At 41.3% G+C, this 21,927-nt stretch overlaps 1 protein-coding gene across 5 annotated transcripts in view; it reads left to right on the plus strand.

Moving 5' to 3' along the window:
- nek4 (NIMA-related kinase 4) overlaps positions 1–21,927 on the plus strand; it is an 89,900-nt gene that overhangs the window by 42,328 nt on the left and 25,645 nt on the right. For all 5 annotated transcript variants that reach the window (XM_069937192.1, XM_069937193.1, XM_069937190.1 and 2 more), the window contains 2 exons: positions 14,504–14,917; positions 16,242–16,298. In XM_069937192.1, the coding sequence (XP_069793293.1) occupies positions 14,504–14,917; positions 16,242–16,298 (471 nt within the window). The remainder of the gene's footprint in view (positions 1–14,503; positions 14,918–16,241; positions 16,299–21,927) is intronic.

Genomic DNA, 21,927 nt, shown 5'->3' on the forward strand with positions numbered 1-21,927 from the left:
CTGTGAACGCTTGCCATGAAGTGCAGGTACAAAGTGGATATGGGCTGCATTCATGAGGAAGAACAGATCCGGGACACTCTAGTCGCGGGGGTCCGCTTGAGATACATGAAGCAGCGACTGCTCAAGTTAGGTAAGAAGGACCTGGCTAGCCACGTTTGTCATGATAATGAATATGCATGAGATGTATTCACCTGACCGGAAGTCACATGGTATGAGGGAGAGAGAAGAGCGCGAAATGGAGGAACAATGAAAACTGGAGAATAAAGACACGGAGATGTTTAACTGGTAAAACCTGCGTTATTAGTGTTATTAACTTCACATTTCAGGCCACAAATGTGACATTGGCGACGAGGATTAAAACAACAACATTTTGGAACTTCAATGTGATAGGAATTTTGATCTTTGATTCAGTGGCTTTGGGCTGAAAAAAGTTTCCTCATGGCAGGCGCAGAAGCTGACTTTCTAACACTTCGAGGTGTTCCTCATTTTGACCCGACGGGTGATGCAGGCACTGTAAATGTGAAGTGGAAGGCATGGCTGGAAGAATTTGAAGCCTACGCTGACAGTCGTGGCCTATTTCTCGATAGCGGTACGGTGGAACAAAAAGCGCAGAGGAGGGCGTTACTTCTTTTCACCGCAGGACCCGCAGTTCGGGAAACTTTTAAGACACTTTTGAATACAGGAAGGAAGGATGAATACCAGAAAGCGGTCGATGCATTGAATGCACACTATGTAGTGACACCGAATGCTACATTTCAACGCCATTTGTTTCGGAGAACGAAACAAGAAGATGGACAAACAATTACTCAGTACGTGACGAGATTGCGCCAGCTGGCTGTTGGATGCAATTACATGGCAGCTGATTTGGACAACCAATTTTTGGATCAAGTCGAGCAGCACTGCAGATCAGACAAGCTCAGGAGACGTCTACTGGAAAAAGGGAGTGAGTTGAAGCTCACCGATCCTTTAGCCATTGCTGCTGCATTAGAGGCTGTTGAGGGGCAATTTCATACCATGACCCTGAAGGACAACTCAAGCCAGCAAGTTAAGAGGCTCTCGCAAAGCCATAACCAGCCAAGATATACGTCGACACATGACGTGGAGTGTTATCGATGTGGAAACAGAGGTCATTTTGGAAAAGACCCATGCTGCCCAGCAAAAGGCAAAGTTTGCAGAAAGTGCGGAGGTAAGGACCACTTTGCAAAGAAGTGCAAAAGCAAGTCCAATGCAGACCAGAAGGGGAAGAGCACAGCTTCCAAAGGCAAAGCTTGGGGGAAAGGAAAGTATCCTGGAAAGAAAGACACTATTTGCCATATAGACGGTGACCCAGAAAGTGACGATGATGATGATAACAAGGATGGACAGAGATATTATCAATTTACATTGAATGATGTATATCATGAGAAGGTCCCAGTGATCATTGGTGGTGTGACAGTTCAGGTCATTGTAGACTCAGGCAGTGACAGTAATGTAATTGATCAACATTATGGGAGAAATTGAAAAGGAAAAAGATCATCTGTACCTCAGAGAAGTGCTCCAAGAAACTGTATCCATACACAGCAACCAAGCCATTGCAGACCATTGGATGTTTTACTGCAACTGTTGAAGCTGGTGATAAGTACACTGAAGCAGAGTTTGTTGTCATAGACGAGAGGGGATAACCATTGCTGAGTAGACGCACAGCGCAAGACCTGGCAATACTTCATATTGGAGCTCGTGTCAATTCAGTTCAGTCATAAGAGGATATGAAGCAAGAATTCCACGCAGTCTTCCAAGGAGTAGGAAAGCTGAAAGGTCGACAACTAAAGCTAGCGGTAGACAAAACGGTCAAACCCAAGGCGCAACCGGTGCGCAGAACTCCGTTTGGACTTCGTGGGAAAGTCGAAGCCAAAATTAAAGAGTTGATCGAGCAAGATATTATTGAACCTGTGGAACATTCGACACAATGGGTCAGCCCAGTAGTGATTGTGCCCAAACCAAATGGTGACATAAGACTGTGTGTTGATATGAGGATGGCCAATGAAGCTATAATTCAAGAATGACACCCTATACCAACAGTGGAGGAAATACTTCAGGAGTTAACTACCAGTAAGGTATTCTCAAAAATTGATTTAAAATGGGGCTATCATCAATTAGAGCTGGACCCAGAATCCCGAGACGTAACAACATTTGTGACTCACTGTGGATTGTACCGATACAAGAGACTATCGTTCGGCATTAATGCAGCCTCTGAGATCTACCAGAATGAAATCCATCGAGTGATTCAAGGCATTCCTGGAGTTGCCAACATTTCTGACGACATCATAGTCCATGCATCTACAAAGGAAGAGCATGACAGACGGTTGAGGTGTGTACTATCTAGACTACAGGAGGCAGGCCTTACTGTGAATGGAAACAAGTGCCAGTTCGATGTGTCAGAAATGGACTTCATGGGACACAGACTTACACGGGAAGGACTAAACCCAGCAGAGGCCAAGGTGAAGGCTATTGCAGATGCACGTGCACCCCAGAACGCAACGGAGGTGAGGAGTTTCCTGGGATTGGTCAATTATTGCGCAAAGTTCATCCCTAACTTTGCTACAGTGGCAGAACCACTAAGGAAACTAACCAGGAAAGGTGTATCATTTCATTTTGGATCGGAGCAGAAGAAAGCGTTCACAACGTTAAAGCAAAGTCTGACAGATGCTGATACTCTTGGATATTATGATCCGGCTGCAACAACCAAAGTCATAGCGGATGCTAGTCCCGTTGGCTTAGGAGCCGTGTTGGTCCAGATGCATGATGTAGGACCAAGAATCATTGCCTACGCCAGCAGATCGTTGTCAGATGTGGAAAGAAGATATTCTCAGACAGAGAAAGAAGCACTCAGACTTGTATGGGCCGGTGAGAGGTTCCATGCATATTTGTATGGCATTGAATTTGAACTCATCACAGATCATAAGCCAATAGAGGTGATCTATGCCGCTAGATCCAAACTGTGTGCCAGAATAGAGCGATGGGTACTCCGACTCCAACCCTACAAATATAAAGTAGTTCACATTGCCGGGAAAGCAAACATTGCTGATCCGCTGTCCAGATTGGTGAAGGATGGATGCCCACAATCCAAGTCAGAATTGGGGACAGAAGCAGAGAGCTTTGTACGCTTCGTAGCTATTCAGTTGACACCGAAAGCTGTGACCACGAAGGAAGTCGAGAGAGAGTCCGAACATGGCCCAGAACTCATGGAAGTGAGAGATTGTATCCAGAGTGGACAATGGGACAAGTGTACTCACAAGGCTTACCTTCCCATTAGAGACGAACTTTGTTGCATTGGACAGTGTGTATTGAGAGGTTGTAGATTGGTGATACCACAGAGGTTGAGACCGAAGATCGTATCCTTAGCTCATGAAGGACACCTAGGTATTGTTGGTACCAAGCAAAACCTCAGGAGTAAGGTATGGTGGCCAGGTTGTGATAAAGATGCAGAGAAATTCGTCAAAACTTGCCATGGATGTCAAATCACAAGTAGGAATAATCCTCCAGAGCCGATCCGGAGTACGCAACTCCCGACAGGACCGTGGATCGACGTAGCCGTTGATTTTCTTGGACCTTTACCGACTGGTGAATCAATCATGGTAGTGATAGATTACTACAGCAGATACTATGAGCACGCTGTGATGAGGTCCACTACCACTGAAAAAACAATACAAGCATTAGCAGAGATCTTCGCAAGATATGGATTGCCTGTTACGCTATACTCTGACAATGGTCCACAATTCATTTCAGAGACATTTGCTGAATACATGAGGACCACAGGTATCCACCATCATAAAGTAACTCCGAAATGGCCGCAAGGCAACGGGGAAGTAGAGAGACAAAATCAGTCCATTGAAAAACGATTACGGATTGCTCACGCAGAAGGACAAAATTGGCGAGAAGCATTACTATCTTATGTAGCTGTCTATCGGGCAACGCCTCATGCAACCACAGGAAAAAGTCCTGCAGAAGCATTTTTTGGGAGAAAAATCCGCACAAAAATGCCCGAAATAAAGGAAATCAGGGACGACCAGGAGATGAGGGACCACGATGCTGAAAAGAAAGGAAGAGCAAAGCTGTACACAGATTCGAGACATGGAGCCAGGTACTCAGACATCATGCCTGGAGATAATGTTCTGGTGAGGCATGAGAATGGTGGTAAGCTAGACTCACCTTATTACCATCAACCCTACACTATCGTATCCAGAAGTGGCAGTATGGTAACAGTCAAGTCTCCGACTGGAGTCCTGTACAAAAGAAATGTGTCAGATGTAAAAAGGTACCAGTCCAGAGAGACATCGAGCGAGGTGGTTGAAAGTCCAATACGAGATGCTCAACCAGAGAGACCAGATGATGTTCCCGAGGCGGTTACCAGCATTCCTGATGAAGTGACCAGAGTGCCAGAAGCACCCAAGGCCGTGGCGAGCAGAGTTTCCGACGCTGAGAGTGAACGACCGAGTAGCGACGATAGTATCGCAGGAAGGCCGAAACAAGACAGGAAAGCGCCTAAACTTTGTGCCGTATTTCTAATTGTGCCCGCATTATCACAAAAGGGAAAGTTTGTGACGGTTGGAATGATAAAAGAACATTGGGACAGTGATTTGATCATATATCATAAAGTGCGTGTATGAGTGCTGTATGAAGTACATTTTGTTTAGTTGAGTTATTGTTTTACAGTTAGTTACGACATGTTCATGTTACATTGTGTGTAGAAGGAGTTTGAACTTGTTTGTTTGTTTGTTAGACATTGTTTGTTGGTTCCGAGGGATATTGATAAGGAGACGGTGTTTACATTTCAACAGTAAGGTGTAAAGATTATTTCTGGTAAAAGGAGGGATGTCATGATAATGAATATGCATGAGATGTATTCACCTGACTGGAAGTCACATGGTATGAGGGAGAGAGAAGAGCGCGAAATGGAGGAACAATGAAAACTGGAGAATAAAGACATGGAGATGTTTAACTGGTAAAACCTGCGTTATTAGTGTTATTAACTTCACATTTCGGGCCACAAATGTGACAACGTTGAACTGGCCAAATCTTTGGAACAGGCCAAGCTTGAGAACAACAACCTTGAAGCCAGTGAGCTCGCTCACCCAGGTGACCCCTTCCAAGGACCAGCTGCTCCTGCTACTCCAGTCCTAATGCTGCCGCTTCCTGTACTAGACAGTGCTTTTTCTGTGGCAAGAGCCAGCATCCCCAAGCTTGTTGCCCGTCTAAAGACTCAGGATGTTCCAGCTGAGGCAAGAAAGGGCATTGGGTGAGGGGAAGCCTGGGTAAGTCCATGGCCTGCACCGCTCCTGGATCCAATTCCAGCCCCAAGCCGTCTGCCCTGAATCCACCCGATCCCACTTGCTGCACTACATGCTGACGGAGGGTGGTGGTGAGGAAACGGTGTGAAAAGGCTCAGTGGCCATCTTGCCGCGACTTAAAGTCAAACTCAGCACCATCGTCGGAGGAGGAGGAAGGAGGCCGGCCATCTTGCCGTGCCACGAGATCGATGCCATCTTACCCACACAGGGCAACCCAGGTCGGTGGGGGCCACTCGAGTGAGGAGTATGGAGCTTCGATGGTCCTAGATCAGGACAGACCTCACCAACTCAGCAACTCCATAGTGACTGTGAAGGTAAACTGACATTCTACTAATTGCTTAATCGGCACAGCCTCTACTGAAAGCTTCATAGACTCACGGACTATGCAAAAATACAACCTAAAGATGTATCCTTCCAATTATTGCATATTCCTCAAGTCTCATTTGCATTCTACACACGTTCAACAACATTGTATAGTACATCTGTGGTTTGAAGGGGGGGATATTCTGTAAATTGCACTTGTATATACTTGCTGAATTGTGTGCTCCAGTGTTGTTGGGTCTGGACTTCCTGTGTCACTTTAAAAGGATGACCTTGGAGTATTCTGGTCCCCTCCCCCGTAGGTTCAGAATGGAGGGCCTCTAAAATCAGAACCCACATGCAGCCTCTCCATACTGAATATCGACCCCCCCCCCCCCTCCTTTATTCCTGAATCTGTCCTCAGACTGCAAACCTATTGCTGCCAAGAGCAGGAGGTACAGTATAGCAGACTAAGATTTTATAAAGTCTGAGACACAATACCTGCCTGACGAAGGTATCATCAAGCCTAGCATCAGCCTGTGGAGAGTGCAAGTGGTAGTGATAAAATGGGAAAACAAGTCCAGGCTAGTAATTGTCTATAGCCAAACAATTAATCGGTACACACTCCTGGACGCATACCCCCTCCATCGAATTTCGGATATGGTAGATTATATTGTACAGTATTGGATCTTTTTGACCATCGACCTGAAAGCTGCTTATCACCAACTGCCAATCCATTCCGAGGACCGTCCATATACAGCATTTGAGGCTAACAGTCATCTCTACAATTCCAGAGTGTCCATTTCAGTATCACTAACAGGGTTTCTATCTTCCAGAGGCAGATGGACAGAATGGTACACAAGTATGGGTTGAAGGCTACCTTCCCCTACCTCAATAATGTCACCATCTGTGGTCACATCTTGGAAGACCATGACGGCAACCTCCAGAGTTTTCTCCACACAGCGAAAGCCCTGAACCTCACTTATAACTCTGACAAGTTCGTGTTCAGGACTAAACATCTGACTATCCTTGGCTACATGGTGGAGAATGGCATCATTGATAGAGTTCCCCGTTCCCAGGACCATAAAGGCTTTGAGGAGATGACAGGTTTTTCTCGTATTACGACCAGTGGATCCCTCAATTACGCTGATAAGATTCACCCTCTCTTAAAAGCTATTAATTTCCCCCTCTCGGCTGAAGCTCAAATGGCTTTTGACTACCTCCGAAATCACATTGCAAAAGCCTCCATGCAGGCAGTGGACGAGAATGTACCTTTCCAAGTAGAAAGCAACACTTCGGATGTAGCCCTGGTCACTACCCTTAATCAGGTGGGCAGGCCAGTTTCATTTTTGTCTCAGACATAACAAGGCCATGAGCTTGTGGAAAAGGAGGCTTAAGCCATTGTAGAAGCCATGAGGCACTGGAGACACTACCTGGGTCACATTCATATTTAATAACATCAAGAAGGGCAAAATCAAAAATGATAAGATTGCTAGGTGAAGGATCGAGCTCTCCACCTACAATTATGACATCCCTATCGGACAGGAGCTCTTAATGATGCTCCAGATGCCTTATCCAGAGGAAGCTGTGCCTCTGTGCCAACTGCGGTCTCTGCATAATGAGCTCTGCCATCCAGGGATCACCTGCATGGCTCATTTTGTCAAGGTTCACAACCTATCCTACTCCATGGAAGATGTGAGGGAAATGACCAGGTCTTGCCAGGTCTGCATGGAGTGCAAGCCACACTTCTACCACCCCGCAAAGGCACACCTGATCAAGTCATCCAGGCCCTTTGAACAGCTCAGTGTTGATTTAAAGGGACCTCTCCCCTCCACGAACGGGAACACCTTCTTTCTCTCTATCATTGATGAGTACTCCTGCTTCCCATTCGCCATTCCATGTCCAGACATGTTCACTTCGTCATTGTAAAGGCCCTAGACTCCATATTCATAGTGACCAGGGCTCATCCTTCATGAGTGACAAGCTACATCAGTATCTCTGGCGAGAAGCATTGCATCCAGCAGGACTACTAGCTATAACCCCTGGGGGTGCGGGCAGGTTGAAAAGGAGAACACCAGAGTCTGGAAGTCTGTCAAACTGGCCCTGAAGTCAAAAGGCCTTACAGACTCACGCTGGCAGGAAGTCCTCCCTATGTCACGCCAATCCATCTGATTGCTACTATGTACCACGACCAACACTACTCCTCACGAACTTCTATTCAATTTCGAAAGAAGTCGGCATTGGGAACTACACACCCAACCTAGCTCACCACTCCTGGTCCAGCCCTTCTCAGGAAGCAAGGAGAAGTGAGGAGAAGCAAGACCGATCCCCTGGTGGAAAGGGTGAAACTGCTCTGCACCAATCCCATGTATGCCTATGTGGTGTACCCGGATGGTAGGGGGGACACCGCCTCCCTCAGGGACCTGGCGCCTGCCAGAACAGAGGGTCCATTGCCCCTGCGAGCCACAGAGCTCATTCTCACCAGCCAAGGCCTCGGGGGATCCAGTTCAGGAGGAAAGTGCATCCCCCTCCACCATTGAGCCAAAGACCTAGCCTGCCTCTCCTCCCTCACAAGGGGACCAGGAGACCCAAGGAGTCCAAGGCTGCCTGGTGCTAAGGCACTCCACCAGGATCTTCAGACCCCTAGATCGCTTACATCAGTAAATTTGTAAATAGCTGTATGTTTTTTAACCTTGTTTTCTGAACCCATGTTCTCTGACTTCATTCACAGACCCTAAATTATACAGGAAGGGATGAATGCAGTGAATTGGGTAGTATGTTGTACTGATGGCTGGCTCCGCCTCCTGGCTCTGACCCCATCTGCTCACATATAACCCTGATCTCCCGTCTAAACTTAGAACCTTTCTGAAGACTACAGTGAAACCCTACCCGTAGTTATAAGCTAATAAAAGCATTTGTTCTCACTCCAGTCTTGAGAGCTTTTATTCATGCTACAGTGCTGTATATGTTGTGAACAAACAACGTGCCAAGCATGCTTCCCTAACCCCTAGAATGACAAAGTAACAGGAACATCTTTCACAGTAAATCATAAACCAAAGTGAGTAATATCATATCAAAACATGACCATCCCTGAATCAAAATCCCAGAGCTCTATTTCTAACAGTACTGTGGGTGTCATTGTATGGATTTTCACAGCTTAAAAAGTGTGGCACCAACTCTTAAAGGCAACAAATAAAATGTTTGTCTCACCACAATACTAACATCTATAATACGTCATAAGTCTATAACAAACTATAATAGATCACAAGTCAACCTTGTGACAATACCTCCCTTCTGGACAGACTGAACGTCTATGCAGTTTGATGAGAAGAGCAGGATGACGCCAAAGAAAGCTGATGAACAGCCCCCCTGAATAGCCACGGCCAAGATGAAAAGAACCCTTTCCAAGATGGGCCCACACAAGGCAACAGGACCAGACAACATACCTGGTTGGCTACTGAAGGACTGCACAGACCAATTCGCAGACATCTTCAACACCTCTCTGCAACAGTCCATCTTTCCTGTTGGGTTTAAGACCAAAGAAGGCAACAATAACACGCCTCAATGATTACTTCCCTGTGGCACTGACCTCCACCATTATGAAGTGCTTTGAGCATTTGGTGAAGAAACGCCTCAAAGCTGATACTGGACCCATTTCAATTCATCTGTAGAAGAACCATTCTACAGATGATGTTATAGTTTGTCCCTTCAATCCAACTTGACCCACCTGGAGAACGATACACCAGGCTGCCATTCATCAACTTCAGATTGGTATTAAATGCAGGAAACCCCATTATACGCTACTTCAATCAATGCGAAATTCAATTTGGAAAACTGCGACCATTTCGTGTTTCATGTGTGTAATTATTCAATTACCATGAGATCTTTCTGGAAATTCTAGAAAACTCGTATTAAAAAGTAGATGCTATGAACAGCCCTAAATAAAATATACGCAAATGACAGTCAAACTCAGTGTGTGCTCCCTATTAAATATGGATAAAACAAAATGTCGAAAAGAATTTGACAATAATATTAAAAGGAAAAGAAAAGCAATTACTTCAGAAGAAAAACAAAATTATAAAACGACAAGGAGACAGTGCCAGCAATGTGAAAATCGGACACGATCTGGGCTAGAACGGTGCGCACAATTTTAAGTAAGAACCACGAATATAAAGAACAAGGTAAAGTTGCATCAGTGTCGCTAAACATGCAAATTACTCAAAATAGATGTCCATTAATGATTGAAATGGAACGGTTACTTCATCTTTGCATTGAAGATTGAAACCAAAAGCAAATAAAACTTTGTACAAAAAACATTCAAATCAAAGCTTTAAACATCATTTCGATGCTTAAAGAAAATAAGTTTCAAGGGGTTACAGAAACTTTTGCTGCAAGTTTAGGTTGATTTGACCGCTTTAAATATCGAAGAGGATGACACAACATAAGAATTACAGAGGAAGCTGCTAGCGCTGATAAAAATGCTGTTCCAAAATTTCCAGAAATTTTTCAAAGAGGATTAAATTTGTTGAAGCGCCAAGGATTTTTATCCAAATTTCAATCCTAACATGGAAAGAAGCATGGAAGTCAGCAGCAATTTAGAAAAAGCGATTGCTAGCTATCGGAAATTGTACAATGAGGAAAAAAAATCAAAATCTGTGGAGTCAACTTTGGACAAATATTTTTCTAAGAAATAGTTTAGTTATGATGTAATTATGCAATAAATGAAAAACATCATCATTATTTTTATTAACAACAGTTTTGGCATTATATGTAGCTAAAAGTTGTTTTTAAAACATTTTTTATGTCTTGATGGACAATCTGAAAGAACGGAGATTCACTGTAATTATTCCCGTTGATTCTATTAATTGCTTAATGCAAATTCATCTTGCGTGAGTAAAAACTGGAATGAATTAAGTGGGGTTTGATTGTACAGTCATTCCCCAGAAGCAGGTGGAGAAGTTGTCTGCACTGGGACTCAACACCTCTCACTGTAACTGGATTCTGGACTCCCTAATAGAAAGGCCACAGTCTGTCCGGGTTGGTAGCAGAATGTCTAGCACCATCACGCTAAGCACTGGTGCACCTCAGTGCTGTGTGCTCTGCTGCTTCTGTTCGAGCTAATTATCCACGATTGCATCGCAATATCCAGCTCCAACTGTGTCATTAACTTTGCAGATGACACACCAGTTATTGGCCTCATCAGCAACAACAATGAATCACATTATGGAGAAGAGGTGGGCAATCTCATGATATGGTGCGGGAGTAACAGTCTGAATCTCAATGTGCACAAGAGTAAGGAGATGATCGTGGACTTTAGGAGAACTAGCAACAACCACCCTCCACTGCACATCAATAGCTCTGTAATGGAGAGAAGTTCTTTGAAATTTATTTAACTAGTGACCAATCATGGACACACAATATCTCCTCAGGAAGGCGCAACAGCGACTGCACTTGCTGAGAAGACTGAAGCGGGCAAGGTTACTGGCCACCATTATGACAGGAGCTCAGCAACAGTGTCCTGGCCGGCTACATCACAGTGTGGTGGGGTTACTGCAGAGAAATGGATGGAAATCAGGACCATAAGGGTGACAGAGAGAATCACTGGAGTCCCCTCCCCCATCATTGTGATCTACTGGAGATCTGAAGAGGGTGCACAAAATCATTGAGGACCCCTTCCACCCCATGCACAGCATCTTTAAGCTGCTTCCATCAAGAAAAGGATACAGGAGTATCAGAGCAAGCACCACCAGACTGTGAAACAGCTTCTTCCTATTGGCAGTGAGAATGCTGAGCAACCAAAGGAACTGCTCAAACTAACCATCCAAAGCTCTCATAGTTCCAAAACGATATCAATTTATTTATTTATTTGTGTGAATATTTGTTGTTTGTCTATATAAGTAGCCAGAGAGTTCTCGGTCATTTCAACCTCTTATTGTGGCAGACAGAAGCTCCCACCTGCTTCAAAAGGGCATCGATGATCCCAATACCCAAAAGAACAGTCTGAGCTGCCTCAATGACTACAGCCCAGTAACACTAACTTCTACTGTGATGAAATGCTTTGAGAGACTGATCATGGCAATGGTCTGGAACCATTGCAATTCACCTATCGTTACAATCACTCCACAGCAAATGCATTATCACTGGCTCTCTACTCAGCTCTGGATCACCTCAAAAACAGCAGTTCATACATGCGGCTGCTCTTATTTGACTACAGCTAGGCCTTCAATACCATTATTCCTTCAGTACTGGTCAAGAAGCTACAAATTCTAGGCCTCTTAAACCCTACTTGTAACTGGATCCTTAACTTTCTCATTGGAAGACCACAGTCAGTATGAATTGGAAACAACGTCTCCTCCCCACTGATTATCAACACAAGCACCCCCCAAGAATGCGTGCTCAGCCCACTGCTCTACTCGTTATTCATCCATATCTGTGTGGCCTGGCACAATTCCAATGCCATCCACTAGTTTGCTGATGACACCACACTTGTTGGCAGAATCACAAATGGCAATGAGGAAGCGTACTGGAGGGAGATGGATCAGCTCGTTGAATGGCGTAACAATAACAACCTTGTGCTCAACGTCAGCAAAACCAAGGAAGTGATTGTGGACTTCAGGAGGAAGTCAGGAGAACACAATCCTCATTGAGCGCTCAGTAGTGGAGAGGGCCAAGTACTTCAAATTTCTGGGTGTCAGTATCTCTGAGGCTCTGTCCTGGAGCTTCCACGTTGATGCAATCACAACGAAGGCTCGCCAGCAGCTATACTTTGTGAGGTGTCTGAGGAGGTTCAGTATGTCACCAAAGACTCTCATAACTTCTACAAGTGTACCATGGAGAGCATTTTGACTGGTTGCATCACTGCCTGGTATGGAGGCGCCAACTCTCAGGACAAGAATAAACTCCAGAGGGTTGTTTACTCAGCCTGCGATATCACAGACACCAGACTTCACTCCATCAAGGACATCTGCATGAGGCAATGTCTTAAAAAAGCAGCCTCTATCCTCAAAGACCCCCACCACGCAGGCCAGGCTCTCTTCACTCTGCTACCATTGGGAAAAAAGGTACAAGAGCCTAAAGATGAGCACTCAATTGCACAAGGACAGCTTCTTCCCCGCTGCCATCAGATTCCTAAATAATCAATGAACCAAAGACATTGCCTTACTTTTTGTGCACTATTAATTTTACTTTTTTTAATTGTAATGTTGTAAGATGGTTATAATGTGAATGTTTGCACTCTGATGCTATCGCAAAACACAGAATTTCATGACTTGTTTGTGACAATAGATTCTAATTCTTTGTGTTATGTCTGGTTGTGTTTCTGCGTGTTTTGCGCCAAGCACTGGAGAACACTGTTTCGTTGAGTTGTACTTGTAAAATCAAATGACAATAAACTTGACTTGAAATCCTGAAATTGAAAAAGTAAAAAAAAAAGTAAAAAAGATGGAAAGTTGAGGAGAGTGATGGCAGACAGAATATAATCCCAACAAATGCAAGGTGATGCATTTTAAGAAGTGAAATAAGAGTAGGACATACTGTATACAGTATAGTTAATAGCAGGGCACTCAGGAATGTTGATGAACAGAGGGACCTTGGAGTTTAAGATGGTGTGTAAGTGGCAATACTAATCGGATGGTGAAAAAGGTTGATGACCTGCTTAGCTTAGGCCAGGGCATAGAATACAAAAAGATTGTAACATTACACAATTTCGTTATTGTGTGCAGTTTTGGTCAACACACAAAATAAAGCATGTTAGTGGGCTGAAGAAAATGCCAAGGAAATTTACCAGGATGTTGCTGGATTAGAAGACCAGTTATGAACAGAAAATAGATTGTTTTCCCTGATGAGAAGGGGTGATATGTTTCTTTGGCTTGGCTTCGCGGATGAAGATTTATGGAGGGGGGTAAATGTCCACGTCAGCTGCAGGCTCGTTTGTGGCTGACAAGTCCGATGCGGGACAGGCAGACACGGTTGCAGCGGTTGCAGGGGAAAATTGGTTGGTTGGGGTTGGGTGTTGGGTTTTTCCTCCTTTGCCTTTTGTCAGTGAGGCGGGCTCTGCGGTCTTCTTCAAAGGAGGTTGCTGCCCGCCAAACTGTGAGGCGCCAAGATGCACGGTTTGAGGCGATATCAGCCCACTGGCGGTGGTCAATGTGGCAGGCACCAAGAGATTTCTTTAGGCAGTCCTTGTACCTTTTCTTTGGTGCACCTCTGTCACGGTGGCCAGTGGAGAGCTCGCCATATAACACGATCTTGGGAAGGCAATGGTCCTCCATTCTGGAGACGTGACCCACCCAGCGCAGCTGGATCTTCAGCAGCTAGGACTATCAAAAACTAGGTTTAAATTGAAGAGGAAGATAATTTTTTTAGCATATTTAAGGGGAACATTTTTAACACAATGAGTCATTAATATTTTGAACATGTTAGTGGAATCAGATGCAATCACAATGCTTAAGAAAGGATAACATGGCCTTGTTTCTGTTCATAGCAACTCTGTGACTAACAGTCTGAAGTTTAATTTGTTTGATATACCCATTTTCAAGAATCTATTAAATAGACATATAATTAGAATTTTTTTTTTCACCTTGGTAGGACTATCAAAAACTAGGTTTAAATTGAAGAGGAAGATAATTTTTTTAGCATATTTAAGGGGAACGTTTTTAATACAATGAGTCATTAATATTTTGAACATGTTAGTGGAATCAGATGCAATCACAATGCTTAAGAAAGGATAACATGGCCTTGTTTCTGTTCATAGCAACTCTGTGACTAACAGTCTGAAGTTTAATTTGTTTGATATACCCATTTTCAAGAATCTGTTGGTAAATACAGTTTTGATATGTGTAATCTTAAAAGAAATATATTTGTTGTTCATGTTCTAGAAAGGAGAAAACTCATCCAAGAAGGGCAAACCAAATTATGTCAGCCATAACAATCAACCAGAGGAGAACTCTTCAAATATTTCCTCGCAAGTTTTGAACAGCTCGGGTGACTCTGTAGCTACAATAAGCAAGGTGCACATTGATGATATTGTAGGACCTGAAAGAAGACACTCCATTTCTGGAAAAAAAATGTTTGATGAACCTGAGCCATATTTAAAAAACTGCCTGAATGCAAAATCCAAGGAGCTTGTTGGCAGTGTTCAGGCTGATAATGCTAAAGTACACAATGATGTAACGATGGAAGGAAAAGTTGAGAGGTCTCATGATCAGATCTTAGATGAATGCTTGGATGGAAAAGATGATACCTTTAAACTACTTCAGCCTATATTTAAAGCACAGTCACTTGAAGTGCAGGTAAGAAATAGTTATATTTCTGAAAATTCACTGCAGCTTATTTTGTCGATGAGGTTGCAGGCACAAATATATATTAGATTTTGATACTTTGTATTTAATTGCATTTCTATAAATAGCAATGCTTATTAAATTCCAAATACAGTCAAACCTCTGGTATCCGGCACCTATGGGGATTGGTGGATCCGGATAGCGAGTTTAGCATTTATCAGTATCAGAGTCACTTTATTGTCATAAAAATGAAACTGCATTTCCCCAAAAAGTGCACATGAACACAAGACAAGGTCCAATCCAAAATTCCATCTGACAAACAAGATCAAACAAGACTAACCAAGACAACCCATGCATGCCACTCAGCCTACCACGGAAGCTGCTGCAAATCTACGTGCCGCCATCGTGAGCAAGCAAAACAGCATGCATGAACATCAGACAAAACATATAACTAAGTCCTAACCACTTAACCCGCTCAAGAAACCACCATGGATCTATGTGCAGCCATCTTGAGCCATCTTAATTATACATAATTAACTCCCCTCCCTCAAGTTTACAGATAAAGCCTCTGACAGGGATGTCTTTTACTAATCAGGGATAAAGAGAGGCACCCCAACGGCAAATGACATTAACCAGCTCTTCATCCTGGGTGACACTATTTTATTCAAACACGACTTTATTTAAACAGCACAGCCAAGGCACTCCACTGGCTGAATATTTGCTCCCCTCTTCACCAAAGATTTATGTCTTACTTCAGAGAATGTTGACTTTTATAATTTTAAACTCTTATTTAAATTTTCATTTATTCTTATTAATTTCAATTTATTTGTTTTTCTTGATTTTTTTGCTGGTTTCCTGAATTCTGGATAAGAGGGGTTTATTAAGTTCATCAATTGCAAGTGTTGAAGTCCCTGATAAAACAGCAAATATTTTCAGATGATCACTGTTCCAAATAAATTGCTGCAGAACCAGTTATGGCTGCTGAAAAGAAAAACAGAACTATTAAAGCTCTTTGATTAACTTTCTGTTTTAAAGAGAACATAACTTATTTATGAAAAATAAAATGTATTACTATCTTCTGTGGGGAAACATTCTAATATCCAAATTATAGAGCTCAGCTATGCTCATTCTAAAGTTATCTCCTATTACTAGATTTATCACAAATAAACATAGTTATGACAATTTTGCATGATTTTTAAATAGAATAAAGACAGTCTTGCAGAATCTTGAGTAAAGTGAATATGGCAGTAGTGTGGTGAAGTCATCAATTAACATGAAACTATAATGGCTGTTAGGGTACTGGAGATATTTAGTTGCTTTTTATTATCTGTTGCAGGTGAATTTTGAATCTACAGAAAAACTTCTGCAACCATTTGAAGGAATTAGAATAACAGTGAGTGTTCCAAAACCCTTGTTTATGGGTTGAAAACCTATATAATTCAAACATACCTCTTTATTAAACTATAATTTTTGATATTTCATTTGTACAGTAACTGGCATCTACCAATTCCCATTTTCAAGTCAAAAATAATACTCTGCTTCTTACTGAACAAACTTTACTTGCATGAATATATAAACCTTAAAGCTTTTTACTTTACTTTTAGTCACATTCTGTGAAAACATTTAACTATCAATGCATCTGCAGGTTCCTCCCCCTCCATGGTGCTCCCAAAAGAACAACAATAACATGATAGATAATTAACCCCACCTCAAGTTTACAGATAAAGCCTCTGACCAGGTCAGTTTTTACCCCGCAGGGATAAGGAATCACTTTAAGAGAGTCAATGATGAGCAGCATCAACCAGGTCTTCATCCTGGGTAATACCATTGCATTGCTGTTTCACACAACTTTATTCAAACAGCTGCCACAAGCAAAACACAACCAAGGCTCTCAACTGACTGAATATTTGCTCCCATTTCCACCAAATATTTATGTGTTACTTGAGAGAACATATGCTTTTATCATTTTAAACTTGTGTATTTTTAACCTTTTATTTTATTCTTATTTATATGAATTATTTTTGTTTATTTTCCTTGATTTTTTTTTACTGTAGCTTGAGATTGCAAGTTGTTTGAATTCCCCAAGGGTTTTGCTGAACATAAAATATACAGCATATAAATAGGCACTTGTCAATTGCTATATGTTGAGATTCATGCTCCTATAAGCCTCTTCTCAGACCTATCAGTGTTGTGATCCAAAAGTTTAATTTGTAGTTGGGTTACTACTGGAGTGGAAACATGCATTTTAATTTATATAAATGAATGGATATAAATGGAAAATTATTTAGTCATTCACTCATTTATTGTCTGCTTCATTTAATAATTCAAATTTAAAAGCTTTGAAAAGTCCAACCTTACTTTATCAATCAGAATTAGAGTCACAGCAGCAAAGTGTCAGAAATTATTGGCCAGACTCCTAAATATCTGTACAGATTAGACATAGAAGAAAGAGTAAGTCATTAATCCACTGAAACCAGCTCTGCCATTCAACTTAATAATCTTCTCCCTCAATTTCATTTTCCTATGCTATAACCATATCCTTTGATTTCTTTTATGTCCAGAAATTTGCCTCTCTCTATTTGGAATCCTATCAATGACTGAACCTCTATTAATGATAAGTATCCAAATAAAGAGTAACATTTTTTACCTGCTTCTAAATGATAATAAATGTACATGGATTAAATTTTATGTCATTTTATTAAATTTTGCAACAATTAGAAATCTGTATCATCCTAAAATATGTATTTTTAAATTCTCCAAAATGAATTGCTAAGGGTAACCTACTTAAGTGTGCATTTCTTAAAGCATTAATACAAAATAAAACTGAAATATTAGAACATGTTTTGGATTAGGGTGCTGTGTAATCAACCCGAAGTGATTATAGAGATCTTAAGGTAAAGGAACCCGAAGGAGGCAGTGATCACAACATGATTGAGTACATTTTGAAATTTGAAAAGAGAGAAAAAAATGACTTAGATGCACCTTTTACAAGGGAAGAAATAGACACACCTCTGGGTACTTTACAAGCTGTTAAGTCCCTGACCGTGCCTGCCTGTCCTGCGTCGGACTTGTCAATTACCAACGAGCCTGCAGCAGACGTGGACATACCCCTCCATAAATCTTCGTCCACGAAGCCAAGCCAAAGAAGAAGAAAGAAGAAGTCCCTGGGGAAGATGGGTTCCCTCCTGAGTTCTATAGGCGGTTTAAAGATTTGTTGATGCTTCTTTTGATGGATGTGTTGGATCAGGCAGCGGAAACCCAAACCCTCCTGGAAACCTTTTCAACTGCTATAATTACAGTGCTACTGAAGAAAGGTAGAAATCCATTAAAAACCTCGTCATACAGAGGAGTCACGTGATGGAGTAGTGGCCGGTAGGGGAACTCCAGCCCTCTCCAGAAAAGTAAAAATAAGATAGAGAAAAAACAAAGGCACAAACATAGAAACCATAACAAAGTGAAAGTGAAAGTGTGGAGAAAATGGCAGCGAAGAAAGAAAAACCAAAAATAACGGGAAGAAAAGAAGAAGGAAGGACGTCGGAGGAGGAAGGTGAAGGCCTTACTGGTACGAGGAGGCCCGCCGTGGAGAGAGAAGCCCGCTCCCTGAGGTCAGTGGAAACTCCGAACTCAGGACTACAAAAATGGCTCACGGAGCCAAACAAAAGTGCGCAACCACGCATGCGCGGATCCTCGCGCATACACGATGTACAAGACAAAAACAACACCAATGGGAGGGGGGACCAGCTGAGGAGTAAATCTCCACAGCTGAAACAGACAAGTACAACACAACAGCAAGACTCTCAACAGGAAAACATAGAAAATAACAAGAACAAGAAGGAAGAGAATAAAAATAGGAAATCAAAGAAACAACAGATGACCAACCCAGAGGTAGAAGACCAACACCAAGACACTTTTAATAAAAATAACAAAAATACCCAACAAAATAAAATAAACAACCCAACAAAAAAATCAGCAGAGGTAAAGGACACAGATCCTGTAGTGGACTCAGAAGAAGAGGAGGAAGAACACAGAGAAATGGAAGATGAAGGGAAGGGCAAGTACATGGATATATATTTTTTTTAAAGAATATATGGAAACAGTAAAAGAATAGCAGTCACAAGAATTCAGTGAAATAAAAAGAAGAATTAAAAGTACAGAAGAAAAAGTGAATAGATTAGAGATGATCATGAAAAAGAGTAGACAAGGTGGAAGAATGAGAAACAGCCATAGAAATGGAAGTAGATGACTTAAAAAAGAAATCAGAAGAATCTGATAAAAAAGTTAAAGAAACATAGGAGCTGTTAGCTCAGAAGATAGATATAATGGAAAATTATAATAGAAGAAACAATATAAAGATAGTGGGCCTTAAGGAAGATGATGGATCCCCAGGGTCCTAGGAAGACCAGAATTACAGGAAGAAATGGAAATAGAAAGGGCACACAGAAAATTATCCCCAAACCACAACCACAACAAAAACCAAGATCCATTCTAGTAAAATTCCTAAGATATACAAGAGAAAATATATTGGAGAAGGCAATGAAAAAAATAAGAGAAGACAAAAAACCACTGGAATACAAGGGTCAAAAATTTTTTTTCTATCCAGGTACAAGTTTTGAACTCCTGAAGAAGAGGAAGGAATTCAGTGCAGCAAAAACGACCCTATGGAAAAAAGGTTATAAATTTATGTTAAAATACTCAGCGGTACTTAAAATAGTTATCCCGGGGCAGCAAAGTAAACTATTCTCAGATCCGGAAGAAGCACGAAAATTTGCAGAACAACTACAAAACAGACAGAGAGATGAAGAGATGTAACAAGAACAAAAATGACAACAAACTATATATATATATGTATATATATATATATATATATATATATATATATAAAATAGAGTATAAGTAAGAACTAAGAAGGGAAAGAAAGGGAAGAAAGAAAGTAAGGAGGGAATTAAGAGAGTGACCTTTGTTTTATATGAAGAATAAAATCTTTTCTGGGGGGCTGGGTGGGGAAGAATAACGGTCACTGCGAAATCAGTTGACGCTTCGAGCGGATTCGCAAATCCAAATGGAGAGGGGAGATGTGGTTGCCCAACAAGGGACAAAGGGCAACTCAGAAAGGGGAGGGACTATTGGGGTTAAAGGAATTTTAGATATGAGAATAGTGGAAAAATTTTATGTTTTAGAAATGTTGTCTTATAATGTGTTCAAAAATAGAAAGCAGAAATGGATAAGAAGGGAAGGTGGTGATGAGGAAACGGAAAGGAAAGATAAACAAAGTATGAAATGACTATGTTGAACTATATGACTCTAAATATTAATGGAATACATAACCAAATCAAAAGGAAGAAACTGTTAAATTTACTGAAAAAAAAATTGATATAGCATTCGTACAAGAAACACATCTAACTGAAGTGGAACACAAGAAATTAAGAGAGATTGGATAGGACATGTAACAGCAGCATCATATAATTCAAAAGCCAGAGGAGTAGCTATATTAATCAATAAAAATGTACCAATCAAAATAGAAGAGGAAATAATAGATCTAGCAGGGAGATATGTAATGATAAAATGTCAGATATATTCAGAATTTTGGAATTTACTCCATGTATATTCACCTAATGAAGAAGATCAAAAATTTATGCAAGATATCTTTTTAAAGATAGCAGATACGCAAGGAAACATACTAATAGGAGGGGATTTTAACCTTAATTTGGACTCAAACATGGATAAAACCGGAAAAAAAACTAACAGAAAGAACAAAGTAACCAAATTTATAATTAAATCGATGCAAGAAATGCAACTTTTGGATATATGGAGGAAACAACACCCAAAGGAAAAGGAATATTGATATTATTCGGGTAGACATAAAACATACTCAAGGATAGACCTATTCCTGTTATCAGCCCACATTCAAGGGAGAGTTAGGAAAACGGAATATAAAGCTAGACTATTATCGGACTACTCACCCCTGTTATTGGCAATAGAGCTAGAGGACATCCCACCAAGAATGTATAGATGGAGATTAAACTCCATGCTACTTAAAAGACAGGATTTTAGAGAATTCATTGAACGACAAATTAAAATGTACTTTGAAGTAAATACGGAATCAGTGAAAGATAAGTTTATACTATGGGATGCAATGAAAGCGTTCATCAGAGGGCAAATGATATGTTATGTAACTAAGATGAAGAAGGACTACAATCGGGAAACAGAACAGTTGGAAAGGGAAATAACAAATATAGAAAAAGAATTAGCAATAAAGTAAGATACAACTAAAAGAAAAGAATTGGCAGATAAAAAAATAAAATATGAAACACTACAAACATATAAGGTGGAGAAGAACGTAATGAAGACAAAACAGGAATATTATGAGCTAGGAGAAAAAACGCACAAAATTCTAGCGTGGCAGCTTAAGACAGAACAAACTAAAAGAATGGTATTGGCATTAAGGAAAAAGGACAAACAAATTACATATAATCCAACGGAGATCAATGAAAAATTCAGGGAATTCTCCGAGCAACTATATCAAACTGAAAACGAAGGGAAAGAAGACAAAATAGATGAATTTCTAACTAAAATTGAACTACCGAAATTACAAACAGAGGAGCAAAATAAATTAATAAAACCATTTGAAATAGAAGAATTACAGGATATATTAAAAAAAACTACCGAACAATAAAACACCAGGAGAGGATGGATTCCAAAAAGAATTCTATAAAGCATTTAAAGACTTATTAATTCCTCCCCTCCTGGAAGTAATCAACCAGATTGATAAAACACAAAACATACCAGATTCATGCAAAACAGCAATAATTCTTTCTTTGGCTTGGCTTCGCGGACGAAGATTTATGGAGGGGGTAAAAAGTCCACGTCAGCTGCAGGCTCGTTTGTGGCTGACAAGTCCGATGCGGGACAGGCAGACACGATTGCAGCGGTTGCAAGGGAAAATTGGTTGGTTGGGGTTGGGTGTTGGGTTTTTCCTCCTTTGCCTTTTGTCAGTGAGGTGGGCTCTGCGGTCTTTTTCAAAG

This window comes from Narcine bancroftii, chromosome 5, assembly GCF_036971445.1.
Source record: "Narcine bancroftii isolate sNarBan1 chromosome 5, sNarBan1.hap1, whole genome shotgun sequence".
Lineage (NCBI taxonomy): Eukaryota > Metazoa > Chordata > Chondrichthyes > Torpediniformes > Narcinidae > Narcine > Narcine bancroftii.